Here is a 14,067-nt window from a genome sequence, read left to right as displayed (position 1 = left end):
TGATGAGCTGTTGAATCCAGACGCCTTTCCCCAGAGATGCTTCACTTCCCATGGGGTGTTGCAGTTTTCCTTCCGTTCCTTCTGGGCCAAACTCCCGACCCTCATGACCCTTGCTACAATGCCAACCAGCACCCACAATACTGCCTGCCTGAGCTGTCCGAACTGGCATCAGGCCGTCAGGTGGAAGCCTCCAGTACATGCAGCAGTCCTCCTGGGCGATTCTGCACCTTTCGGGATTCAACCAACCCAACCTCCAAATTCTGCCAAGGTTGCCAAGAACATACCCACCAGTCAGAGCAACTCACAGACAGTGACGGGGATACGACGTGTTGGTGGTCTCAGCCAAGAGCCAATGCCACGCTTACTTTGGCTTTAGGCCGGCGAATGGAAATCCTTTACGTGGCTCTGAGGTTCTGCTCCCCAAGACCAGAATCTTTGGCCATTTACAAGTCTATGGACTATGGTCGCAGTTGGGTGCCTTTTCAGTTCTATTCCAGCCACTGTTGGCAGCGTTATCATCTGCCCCCAACCACCACCATTGTGAAAAGCATGGAGCATGAAGCAGTTTGTATTGAGGCTCAAACAGCACTCAAGCCCCTCACCGGAGGGCTGGTGGCCTTCATGCCTCTTGCAGGCCGCCCTTCATCCCAGCGGTTCGAGTATAGTCCTGTCCTCCAGGACTGGGTGACCGCTACTGACCTCCGCATGTCCTTTGACCGCATGCATTCAACCCGGACTCTGGGGTTGCGCAGGAAAGAGGCCTCCTCTGGAGTAGCTGAGCTGCAGGTTGGAGGCAGATGTAAATGCAATGGACATGCCTCGCGGTGCACAGCTGGGAAAGATGGAGGGATATCTCAGTGTGATTGTCAGCACAACACAGCCGGCCCTGAATGTGACCTCTGCAAAACCTTCCACTGGGATAGGCCCTGGCAAAGGGCAACCCCCAAAGATGCTCATGAATGTGTGGGTGAGACTGTGGGGAAGATAGGGCAACCATGGCTAAGAACATTATGTGTCCAGAGCTGGGATCTGCTCTTTGGAATTCTACAGAAATAAAGTCCCATTTGCATATGGTCCTTCCCAGCCTGAAGCTAGAAAGATTTTGCCATGGGCACTTTTCCAAAGCTTTTCAGAAAAAAAAATCAATCCTGCTGTTAATCTGTTTAGGACAGGTCCGGCCATCTTTTCAGATCCCCAGAAATAATTTTTAAAAAGAATTTCCAACATCTCATGAATTCTCTGCATTTTAAGAGATTTCCCCCCACTCTTCAAAAAAAAGAAGAATGGCCAAATTGGGTTGTAGTTCTACCAAAATTGTGTGACAATTTGGCCTTCAAAATTTTAGAGCAATCTTTTCAGGCATTTTTAGGATCATTGCTGGACTGTCTCCAATTTGTTTTTTTTTTTAAGTCCAAAATTTAATGAGGTCAGCAATTTCACCAAAACCACATAAAATCTAGCATCTTTATTTGGATAAAGATAAGATCTCAAGTGAAAACACTGAAATCTTGTGAAATGGCCCTTTGTCATGGTTCCGACAGATAAAACTCTTCAAAGAACTTTGAGGCATTGTTTACCTTAAAGAATCTTTATCGGAGTAGCATAGCTTCAGCACTAACATAGTTGAAGCCAAAAACTGGATTCCCCTCCCCTGAGCACATAGTATCAAAGCACAATTCCCTCCTTCAATTAACAGTCATAAATCATATTGTCCAATTAGTTTGAAATGCAGGCTTTCCCTCCTGCTCTGCTACCGCCAATTCTTATCAACTCTTATTTCACACACTAGTACAATATTGTTACTCTAACTCCCACCACATTCCTCCTCCTCCCCCAGCATCATCTAATTCTAAGAGTAAAGTATAAGAAAGAAAAAGGTTGCATCTTCATATGTTGTCAAAGCAAGAACATCCAATGTTAGCAGCGTTGACACCCTTTTTTAAAAACACTGTAATCCACTTTTCAATTTATTTGAGGATTCCCTTGATGCCACTTAGGGACACCAAGGATTTCTTGGTACCCACAAGCAGTGAACTGCTAATCATTTAAAGCAGAGGTCCCCAACCTTTGGGCCACTAGGGACTGGTTCCATGGAGAGAGGTTTTTCCGTGGATCAGAGAGAGTGTGGTTTTGTGTGCTGCCTGCATCCTGCAGATGGGGCTTTGCTTGTTTGTGCAGACCGGTTGCTGGCATGCCACAGCCCGGTACCAGTCCACGGACCGGGGGTTGGGGATCCCTGATTTAAAGCATTTGATTTTTTTATTTTTTTTTTTGGTGGGGATAAAAATTCCTAACACTGGAGGATTTTTCATGGGAAAACGGTTTTTAAAAAAAGTCAGAGGATGGTTGTGATATGATCAAAGCTTGGCCCTATTTATTTCTTTATTATTTAGATATTTATCAAATTTATATGGCAACCCTTCTAACACATGTGTGTATTATGTACTTATTAAGTTTGATTGCTCCCCATGTTGCCAATACAAGCAGTCCTCAGTCTACAACCACAATTGGAACCAGCATTTTTGTTGCAAAGCATGGCAGTTGTTAAGTGAGTCAGGCTCAATTTTACAACCTTTTTGGGCCACAGTTATTAAGCTAATCAGTGTAGTTATTAATTGAATCATGCGGTTGTTAAGCAAATTCAGCTTCCCTCATTGACTCTGCCTCTCAGTAGTCATCGCATGTAGTGATGATCGGTTGACCGCAGGATGCTGCAACTGTTATAAATACATGCTGGTTGCCAAGTGCAGAAATTTTGACCATATGACTGAGGGAATATGCTTTGACAGTTGCAAGTGCCAGGACTGCCCTAAGTCACTTTTTTCAGTGCTGTTGTAACTTTGAATGGTTATAAATCGAGGACTGCCTGTTTTATAGATCTCTTAAAACAATTACCTTTATTAAACATGAATAAAAACAAGATTGTGAGAAAGTTAGAATCAGCAACCACTAAGGCAACAAGCACATGTGATCTCTCTCCTCAGGGGATACCCAGGTCTGTTGGGGAAAAAAAACACATTACTGAAAGGTCACAAAGGTCAGGGCAGAGGGAGCTTAACCTATGTAGCTGCACAATGTATGTAAAAAAAATTACTGGGTTTGATCACCTTGTAGCAACCAGGATCTGGATTTTTTGACCCATTCTGCCCCTCTGGACCCCCTTTGGCTTGGAGGGCTGGGCATACTGGTGGCGGTCCAGAGGTGGGGTGGAAAGAGGTTTTGGGCATGGACGGAGAAAGCTGCCTGAACTGATGAACCACCTTCCTGTGTCCTCAGCCTGCAACTGCCACCGCCATTCCCATCGCTGCCGCTTCAGCATAGAGCTTTTTGAACTTTCAGGGCGCCAGAGTGGGGGGATCTGCTTGAACTGTCGCCACCACACAGCCGGGCGCCACTGTCAGTATTGCTCACCAGGTTTTAAGCGTGACCTCAGCCATCCCATCACCAGCCACAGAGCCTGCAAAGGTGGGTCAGGTCCTGAAACCCAGAGCATCCTTGCCAGGAGGGACCACAGAAGGGGGTTCAAACAAGTCAAGATGGCGGCCTTGCCTATCTGATCGAAGCCTGCTCCCTTTTTATGTGCAAGGAATAGGTGTCACTTATAAAAAAGAGCAGAGCTTCAATCATACAGTTATGGCTTTTTTGACCCTATCCTGCAAATACAACTTTGTCATTGTGGGATTTTTTTTATCCCGCCTTTATTACTTTATAGGTAGCTGAAGGCGGCAAACATACCTAATATTACTTCCTCCTCCTATTATATTATATTATATTATATTATATTATATTATATTATATTATATTATATTATATTATATTATATTATATTATTTTTATTTTATTATTTTTTATTTTATATTATATTATTTTATATTTTATTTAGTTTTCGTATTTCTTAACTGCCCATTGTGAAGCATGGGAAAATCAGGAAGTCCATGCAGTTCAAGTGAATATAAAAGTTTATTGCAGACTTATCCTCTCTACAAGAATCTGAACTACTAATGGTCAAAGCAAATAGGCAGTAAATAAAAGTCAATGGAATTCAAGATGGGCTGGACTTAGATCTCTTGGGCATAAAGGGAATAAAGACCGATGACACATTTGATCCCTCTCTCTGGCTCAGCCTAATCATTTCCTACACCCATCTTCCTCAGACCAACAATCCTGTGAGGTGGGTTGGACTGAGAGAGAGTGACTGGCCCAAAATCACCCAGTCACCTTTCATGCCTAAGGTGGGACTAGAACTCATTGTCTCCTGGTGATTGGCCCAAAGTCACCCAGCCCGCTGTCAAGCCAAAGATAGAACTAGAACTCACTGTCTCCTTGTTTCTAGCCTGGTGCCTGAACCACTAGAACAAACTGATTCTCTAATTGTTCATAAGATGGAGTTTTTGTCTCCATCATGCTTAGGAAAAGGGTTACAATGCATATTCCTGGAAAAGAGAGGGGCGCCATTGCAAAAAAACTAAAAATTGATTTAGCAGTCTCCTCTTATCCTCCCTGGGATGTGAAATTTGTGATACTCGAACACTCAACTAAAAGTGTGGGGTCAGTAAGTTTATAAGGCTCCCTGAAATTTTCAAAAAAAGGAGAGGATCCCAAAAGGGTCCATACAATCAAAGCCTCACCATTTTTTATAGAGTAATGACACCTCTTAAAATGAGGTGTGGTTTAATCAAATGGTTATGGCCACCATTGTAACTTTTTCAACCCCCTGGACTCACCCTGGAGTGTATACAGAGAATCAAAGTCATCTGAATAAGGCTTGCAATGGTTACAATGCAAAACAAAAAAACAAAAAACCCGCTCTCTGCACTATTAATATTTTCTGTGAAGGCCTGTTGAGTTGCCTTCTAAATACTTCAAGCTTATTCCCTTGCTTTGAAACTTGTCTCCAAGGTTGATGTAATGACCAGGCCTTCCTTGGGAAATGTAGTATGGTGAAGGGGATGAGGATTGTTATGGTAGCTCTTTTTTGGATTCCATTGAGAAAAAAATCTAGGATGTGTTCTTTAGGAAACTTTTTCTTTTAATTTTGCTGTTATCCATCCTCTATGCTCAGTTGTTAATGCTTGTTTATGACCTAGCAGGTTGAAGGAATCCATTGGAGATGGATTTGAATATAGGCATTTGAATCTAGGCAACTGTGGCTTGTCAGCAAATCATGGTTAAAAAGCAAAACCATGGCTTACTCTGATGTGTGAATCCACACTATGGTCAAGAGAGGGAGTTTTGGAGCTTTCTCTCTTAAAGTCACAGCATTGAGAAAGCTTGCATTCCTGTAAAAGGCACACACCTTTTAACTAAAAAAAGTCAGGATTGATAGATTATTGTGGAGATGGCCAAGTACATATTCTCCTTCCATAGCTTCTCCTCTTTTTTCTTTCCAGCTTGCCAGTGTCATCCTATTGGGGCAACTGGTGCCATTTGCAACCAGACCACTGGACAGTGCCAGTGCAAGAATGGCGTCACCGGCCTGACCTGCAATCGATGTGCCCAGGGTTTCCAGCAAAGCCGCAGAGCTCACATACCCTGCATTCGTAAGCTTTCTTCTTCCTTAAACCTCCTTCCATGTCAGCCTTTTGGTACAGCCCAGTCCACACCTGGACAATTCATTTCTTGGGGCCAATTTGAGAATGAAGCACCTTAGTGCAACCTCCCCCATCCTGGCACCTTCCAAGTGACACACCGCTATGCCTGGGTAAGCATAGGATTGGGACTCCCAATACATCTATCAGGTTATGGAGCGTGTCCTTTGCCCCTTGGGTCAATAGGGAAGAAGAACTAAGAGGTCAAGATCTACAGATTCTAGTTTCCCTTTTCTTAAATTGCTAACCTTCAGGGGAGGCTTCAGGGAACTCTATAAAAATCTTTGTTTAGCATTTCAGAGTGGTTAGCAGGGCCATGCAACACACATAAAAAAGAACTAGAATGTCAATAACACAGCCAAAGCAGCTATCTTGATTTTTTTTTTTTTACCCCAATCCCCATGGAGGTCCCTTGTGGTTAGACTCCAGTCTGGGAAGAAATACCACTGGGAATCTCTCTCCTCTGTAGCATAAAATCCAATTGGGCTACTGTTATATCTTAGGTTCTTTAGGCATTGAACAATGCAGATTGTTGAAACAGCAAACAAGTTTATTAACTCAGAACAGAAGCAGCCCTAAAGTCTGCTGCACAGCTATTTATACAGTTAGCCCAGCGGTTCTCAACCTGTGGGTTGGGACCCCATTTGAGGTCGAACGACCATTTCACGGGGGTCGCCAAACAATGCAGTCCACCATTTTTTTACCCTTTTCCTTAGATGTGCTACTCCCTTTTATTCTATTGGCTTTTGAAAGCCAATAGAATAGACTCTCTTGAATAAAGTCTAATTCTATTGGCTTTCAAAAGCCAATAGGAATTGTCCAGGCTGTCTCTGCCCTGCTGAGCCCGCCAAAAGTCCCATTCTGCAAACGGTGCTGCAAGTTGTCTGCAGTGAAGGCGAGCTGTCTGGAAGTTTCCACCCCTCCCTGCTGAGCAACTACTAAAAATGTAAGTAAAAGAGGGCCAGGGGTGGGAGGTGGGAGGCCAGCGGCACAGGGAGGATTGCTGGCACGCATGGGTGCCTTACCTCTCTTGGGCTGGGCCAGCTGGTGGCCCAGCCATAGCTCGGCCTGCTCCGTCTCTGCCGCTTGCCAGTTATGCCTCGGCCGGCACAAGGGGAGGCACCACACATGTGCGGTGCCCCCAAGCAGGGAAAGTCTCGACTTACTACCGCTTGGGTAATCCTCAACTTACGACCGCTTGGGTAGTCCTCGACTTATGACCAGTTGGGGGTCGCGGCATTAAAAAGGTTGAGAACCACTGAGTTAGCCTCTAGGTGTCAACCAATAGGTTTAAGTAACAGTTTCCCACCCCAACCTCATTATCAGCTTGGAGACAACCCGTCTGGCTTTCAGTAACAACAACTGTTAAACAATACAGCAATGTAGGTCAGACATTAAGCAAGTGATTTAAAACAGTTGTGGCCAATACATTACAGCTACTAACCATCTTACAAGCCTAGGGCTGTTGTCCGGATCAAATAAAGGAGGGAAATAACATCTATACAAACACTAAGTGCCTGGGAGGAATGGCAGACAGTTATGTTTTATAATACAAAATTAGAAATCTGCGAATCAAATATAGGCCATCTCTGAAGATGGAGGTTGGATGGTGGATAATAACCACTCATCATTCCACGTGTCTTGAATTTATCTCATTCTGCCCTTGTCTATATTTGGTCTTCGATGCAAAATTACCATTTTCTTAAGGAAAAAAAGGTCACTCTTTTGATACTATTCATTTCATCAAAGAAATATCCATATAGGTAGTCCCCGCCTTAATTACCATTCATTTAGTAACCAAAGTTACAACAGCACTGAAAAAAGTGACTGACAACAGGTCTTTGCTCTTACAACTATCACAGCATCCCCACAATCACGTGATCAGGTGCTTGACAACCCACCTCACAGGGTTGTTGTTGTAGGGAAAAGAGGAGGAGGAAGGAAAGTTGGATATGTTCACTACCTTGAGTTATAAAAATAACAAAGGTGGGATGCAAATAGATAAATAAATTTTGTTCCACACGCACATACATAAAAAACATAAAGTATCTTTCTTTTTTCCATGCGGCACATAACCCTGATTAACAGCAAATCCTTCCCACTTCTTCCAGCACATCTTTCCATAGAATAAAGTATTGTTTCCCAATTATGAATCAGGAAGTGAGTTCATGTTTTCCAGTAAAACCCCGATCTTTATGAGAAGGGATGCTGAATGAGGTAATCATAGGGCATAGCATACACACAGACATTGCATCTCAAGTGGACTGATGTCATGGAAGCCAGGCAGTCCAGCTGTGAGCTTCTGGCGATATCACTTTCAAAAGCATCAGCCTGGGGGGGGGGGGAATTTGCAGGAAAGATTTCTGGAAGTTGAGCAAAGGCTACAGTCTATTGTAATCATTTGATTGGTATTCAGCTTTTTCGTGGAGGCTGAAAACTATGAAGATCAACTTGGGAGGGTTGTGAACAGTCCTTAGTGAAATCATGGAAACTCCCAACAGGAGGGGGGGGGGAATACCAAATCTATTATTCTACATCTTACCCTTCCTAGGAATCCAGGAGGAGATGACAACTACAGTTATACCACCTCAGGAATGGAAAGCAGGTGAGAAGAGAGGGTGTAAATATTATCTTACTTTTCCTAAGGAAATCAGTTAATTTTTTTCCTTTAAAAGGGTTGGAAATCCACATCCCTGGAAGAAGAGCCCTTTTCATCTCTAAAAAAAAATGAAAACAATTTTACAGTCAATGCAAAGAGTAAGGAAGATGATGCTCACAAAGCCATGCAGGCTTTGTTGTCAAATAAAAGAGGCTAAAGCAGTGGTTTTCAACCTTTTCTTCACTGTGGACCCCCTTTAAATACCTTTTGTGGCCATGGAGCATGGCCACGAACCCCCGAGACTTAACTCAAGATTTAAATCATAACATTTCTTCAAGCCTTTGCGGACCCCCTATATTAGTGGTGGCGAACCTATGGCACGGGTGCCAGAGGCGGCACTCAGAGCCCTCTCTGTGGTCACGCGTGCCGTCGCCCCAGTCCTAGACCTTCAGCTGGGTTTTATAAAATCTTTTTGCTTTAGGCCTCCACCGCCGTTTACAAAAAAAAAAAAGGTTCAATCAGTCAATTTCAACTTCTCGCGGGAAAAAAAAGATCTTGCAAAGTTGGAATTGATTGAACTTTTTAGTCCCACCCAATCTGCTGTAACCACTGCAGCTACGCCCACCCAATGGGCCACACCCACCCAATGGGCTACACCCACCTGGCACCCAATGATGCATAAGTGGGTTTTGGGTTGCAGTTTGGGCACTCAGTTTCTAAAAGATTTGCCATCACTGCCCTATATGATATCACAGCCCTCCAGGGGTCTGTGGACCGCAGGTTGAGAACACTGGGTGGAAGCATTCTTTAAGTCCAGAATGTCCATATAACGTTCAGAAATAGCCCAAACACCTCCCTAATTCACAGGAGTATAGGAAAAGGGAAGAGTTACAGCACGAAGTTGCAAGATTCTTTATAGCCAGTTCTGTTTTAACCATCCATTCAAATTGATTTCCTGGCCTGGTCTGTCTAGTGGGGCTGACAGTCAACTTGAGAACTGGTAGGAGGAATTGTACAAGGGAAACGGTTCTTGCTCCAAGGTGATCCAGGTGGCAGCTAGGTCAGGGCTTTCAACATTTTTCGAACAACTCCCATAAGCTCCAGATAGCATCTGAGATACCAGGAGAACAACAGGTTGCCTAATCTTGCTCTAATGAAAATAATACATGAGATAAATAATAGGTTTTAACTGCGGTCAGATATTGCCCAGAAGAATGATTTATCCCTCCCATCTGTTTGTTTGTTGTTTGTTCACCAGGTACCGAATGTCAGAGCCATTGCACACCACCACAAAGACATGTCCACATGAACTTGAGGAACTATTGCAAGAAGGATTATGGTAATATTTATTATTTATTTGCGATTCCACTGTTTCTTGAGAAGCTCAAGACATTTATGCAGTTTTTTTTCCCATGAGAACAACCTGAATGCAAACTCTGCAGAGGCATAATATTGGCCCAAAGTCATCCAGTCAGCTTCCACAGCTGAGGCTGGATTTGAACCTGGTGCTCCCCACTCCAATCACCTTCATCACTACAGTTAGTCCTTGTTTAACAACTGTTCTTGTTTAGCAACCACTGAAAATTATGAGAGTGCTGAAAAAAATAACTTTCTGACTAGTCTTCACTTTTATGACCATTATAGCACATGACTAAAATTTGGGCACTTTACAAAAAGCAGGAATGTTTGACCTTTGCAGTAGTCTGTGGTTAATGTGATCATTATTTGCCTGCTTCCCAGTCAGATTTCAACAAGCAGAGTTAATAGAGAAACCGGATGTAAAGTTGTAAATCATCGTCACATGATAGCTTGGCTAACAATGTGGATGATTTGCTTAACAGCAATGGCAGAATGGAGGTTGTAGGTCTGTGGCAATGACTGCCTCACTTAGTGATGGATTTGCCAGTCCCAATGATAGTCATTAAGCGAGGACTATCTGTACACCAAATTGATGCACCATTTCTCATTTCCATGCCTATTATTTCACTGCTGGCAAAACTGTGATAAAAAAACAACTGGAATAGTCAACCAGGAAGTGATGTTACAGTTCAGGTAGTCCTCGACTGAGCCCAAAATTTTTGTTGCTAAGTGAGACAGTTATTAAGTGAATTTCATCCCATTTTACAACCATTCGTGCCACAGTTGTTAAGTGAATCACTGCAGTTGTTAGCAACACGGTTGTAAAGTGAATCTGGTTTCCCCATTGACTTTGCTTGACAGAAGGTCACAAACGGTAATCACATGATCCCGGGACTCTGCAACCATCATAAATATGAATCAGTTGCCAAGCCTCTGAATTCCAATCACATAAGCATGGGGATGCTGCAACAGTTGTAAGTGTGAAAAACCAGTCCTAAGGCACTTTTTTCAGTGCCAGTGTAATTTTGAACTGTTACTAAATGAATTGTAATTTGAGGACTACCTTTATAACATGCCCCTCCCACAGAATCAATCCAGGAAATATAGAATATATGAAATTAATAGTCTTCATGCGGAAGATGATGCTGTGGACCCCTGATAAATCCTCTGTTAAACAACCATTTGCTGGGAAACACACTGCTTTTCCCAGAGATGATGCGCCTAGTGATGATCGCATGGGGTTGCAAATTGGAGTCTTAGATGCTACTGTTTAGGGGTGGGAATAAAAGAGAAGTTGTAAAAGGAGTGATGTCATAGCTCCAGAATTAGGGCAGGATCACATAACAGTTCACTTCCTGATAGGTTTTTTTTCTCTTTTTTGGGTGACCTTCACAATACTGATGGCAGTTCTCCAGGCCCAGCTATTGGCCTTAGAGAAGTCTGGAACATGGTGGCAATTTACAGCCTCAGTCCTCACTGTCTACCGCCAGCGTCGCGTACCTATTCGTCGGGGAGAGCAGCCACTCTGGGTACCAGAACAAGATTTGGCCTGCCGGTGCCTCCACCTCCAAGTGGGCAAATTTTACCTTATCATCGGCAACGATGCCGAGTCACCTGACCCTGCCCGGCTAATCCTTGACAAAAACAGCCTTGCTCTGCTCTGGAGGGATGCTTGGGCACATAAATTACGAAGTTTCCAGCAACAAAGCAAGCATGGAAAATGCTGAAGTATCTAAGCCAAAAAGGTGATGGGAAGGTGGGTGAAGAAACAGGTAGGAAAAGGCCTGAATGGGTAGAAAAACCCTCACACCCGAAGTTTCAGAGTCCCACAGAAACTCCCTTGGGTACAAAAAGCTGAGCTTAAACTGGAACTGATTTTGATTTTAAAGTTTTAGTTCTGCATTATCAATGACTCCCTCATTCATCCTTCTGACAGACCCATGGGTTGACATATTATCCCCTCTTTACAAGACAGAGGAATTCAGCTGAACTAGAAACTTGGTTTTGGATGAATTAATGGAAAATATTTGGGCATGGGAAGCTGCTGATTAAGCTATAGCACCCTGAGCCATCAGGAGACTAGCTGGGTAGAACATATGCTACTCTTCACTAGCAAACTCTATCCTGCCACAGGGACAAACCTCAACAAATGGTGCTCTTGTTATTTACCACATAACACAGATGGAGAATGGAGGTGTCCCCTGGCTTTGTTTTCCTTCTCTCCCTTCATGGGAGGTAGGATAAGGATAGGATAGGATAAAGAATAAGAGGTAAAGTTGAGTTTCAACAGAGGACTAAAGCATACATCTTGGTCATCTGTCAAAACCGAGTATTTTGGGGCAAGTGTTTTTCACAGCTGCATTCAAAAGGAACCTCACCATCAATTGATATCAGCTAATAGTCAGATTTCTTTTGGTCATGAGTTTGACATTTTTCAAGGGTGATGTCTAAATTAGTCAAGAACCAGTTCTGACAATAACTCTTCCTGTGAGACCTTTGAAACAAAAACTATCAAAGTAGTTAAGAATTGTAATGTATCAAGTCATTTTTAAAAAGCTGTATTGTGTCAAAAGATATTTTAAACACAGCAAGTTACTATAATGCCAATAAAACAGAACTTCTCAGACATTGTGGTGTCAAGAGCCACTAAAATTTCAAATAGGTCTGACCTTTTCCACCATCTTCATATCAGATATTCAGGAAACTAAATAATACAATTTAACTAAAGCTAAATTGAAACCCTTGAGAAATGCAGTGATTTTGGAATGTAAGACTGACAGAAAAATGTTCCATATAAAGAATTCCCTTTGAGCTGGATGGCATTTCTTGATAATAAAAGGTTAGAAAATTTGTCCTGATTGCTTGATTCAAAGAAGTGAAGTCATAACAAGAAACAGCTTGATATCCCTTCTGAGTGGGGCTGGTGAAGATCTAAGTGCTGAGAATCTTTTCTTATTTAACTCACTTCCTTTTTAATATTGCTGATGTAGTACACAGATCATTAGAACAGTTTTAGAGTCCTCGACTTACAGTTATTTGTTTATTAACCATTTGAAGTTACAATGGCACTGAAAAAAAGTGTCTTATGACCACTTTTCACACTTAAGACCGTTGTAGCATCCCCATGGTCACATGATCAAAATCCAGATGCTTGGCAACTGACCCATATTTATGACATTTGCAGTGTCCTGGAGTCATGTGATCCCCTTTTGTTACATTCTGACAAACAAAGTCAATAGGGAAGCCAGAGTCACTTAACAACCATGTTTACCAACTAAACAATTGCAGTGATTCACTTAACAGCTATGGCAAGAAAGTTCGTAAAATGGAGCAAAACTCACTTAACAACTGTCTTGCTTAACAACATAAATTTTGGGTGCTATTGCGGTCATAAGTTGAGGACTAACTGTAAAGGCTTTACAGTTAAACAGCATCTATGGGTCATTCTTCTACATAGAATTGGGTTGATTCAATGATTTGTGTTCTGAAGCCTGCTGAGTTAAACAGCTAAAGAGGCATGTGAACTCATAAACATTTGGGAGAAATCCCTATCCATAAATAACGATTATGAACATCAAGTTCTGTTAAAATGAATTCAATAAGCATAAAATGCTCCATTAGGTTCTTAAATTCCAATCTTTCCAGTACAGTTAAACTAACTCACATTGTTCCTACAAACAGCCACCCAGTGCAGCAGGTGGAAGACAACTAAACTACATGGCTGCCATGTCCCTATCGCATTTTGCAAGTTGTTGACTTTTTCATGTCACCACCAATCACAATCCTGAGGATGACAGTTCACATAATGATTTGTATGGTGAGAATCCATTTTAAGCTCTGGATGGGACAGGGTCACATATTTTTTGTATTTTTGTTCATTCAGTTTCTTTGATAACTCAAACAGGGATAATAGTTATAATTGGCGAATGCTGGCATGTTACCTAAAATGTCGTATCATATCATTTTTAACATGTGTGTCATAGGTTGCATCACTGGGTGATCTTGTTCAAAATGGGGCTTTGCTGTGTATACAAATCCAGCAGATGCATCTTGCATAGATAAGAGCAGGAAACATTTTGAGGACTACTTCAGAAAAGGTCTAAACCAAGAGTGTCCAACCTTGGCAACTTTAAGACTTGTGGACTTCAACTCCCAGAACTCTCCAGCCAGCAAAAATTCTAACCTCAGTTGAAATCCACAAATCTTAAAAGTTGTGAAAAGTTGGACATCCCTGCTCTAAATTATATTTAAAAGCATCCTGAACAGGTGACAAAAGAGGGCAGAGATTCCACTCTTTCTCTCTAGTTTCACCATCAAGCATTCTTTTCCCACTATTGGTTGTTCAGGCTAACTTAGTTCTCCAAATCGGGGAAGAGTTCATAGACCTGATGGGTACGAGGAGAGAACCAGAATGGGTCCCAGGAGACTGTCCAGCAAGAGCCAGAGGGGGCCTGGCTAAAATGACCAATAGGTGCCAGACTGATCCCATCTCTAGGGGTTCCCCATAACACTGATGGGATG

At 42.6% G+C, this 14,067-nt stretch overlaps 1 protein-coding gene across 1 annotated transcript; it reads left to right on the top strand.

Moving 5' to 3' along the window:
• Positions 1–246: 246 nt before the first annotated feature.
• On the top strand, positions 247–12,327 carry NTN5 (netrin 5). The gene is made up of 5 exons (XM_039334889.1): positions 247–967; positions 3,277–3,465; positions 5,391–5,540; positions 9,446–9,526; positions 10,954–12,327. The coding sequence occupies exons 1-5, from the start codon at positions 385–387 to the stop codon at positions 11,271–11,273; spliced, it is 1,323 nt and encodes a 440-aa protein (XP_039190823.1). The 5' UTR covers positions 247–384; the 3' UTR covers positions 11,274–12,327.
• The last annotated feature ends 1,740 nt before the right edge of the window (positions 12,328–14,067 follow it).

The sequence above is a fragment of the Crotalus tigris genome, unplaced genomic scaffold (assembly GCF_016545835.1).
Source record: "Crotalus tigris isolate CLP2741 ecotype Arizona unplaced genomic scaffold, ASM1654583v1 scf7180000017639.5415321, whole genome shotgun sequence".
NCBI classification, from domain to species: Eukaryota; Metazoa; Chordata; class Lepidosauria; order Squamata; family Viperidae; genus Crotalus; species Crotalus tigris.
This window is presented reverse-complemented; position numbering and strand designations above follow the sequence as displayed.

Coding starts and splice junctions, on each gene's coding strand:
- NTN5 (XM_039334889.1), top strand. CDS start 385: ATGGAAATCCTTTACGTGGCTCTGAGGTTCTGCTCCCCAAGACCAGAA. Junction 968..3,276: donor AGATGCTCATGAATGTGTGG/GTGAGACTGTGG, acceptor CTGTGTCCTCAG/CCTGCAACTGCCACCGCCAT. Junction 9,527..10,953: donor CTATTGCAAGAAGGATTATG/GTAATATTTATT, acceptor TACTGATGGCAG/TTCTCCAGGCCCAGCTATTG.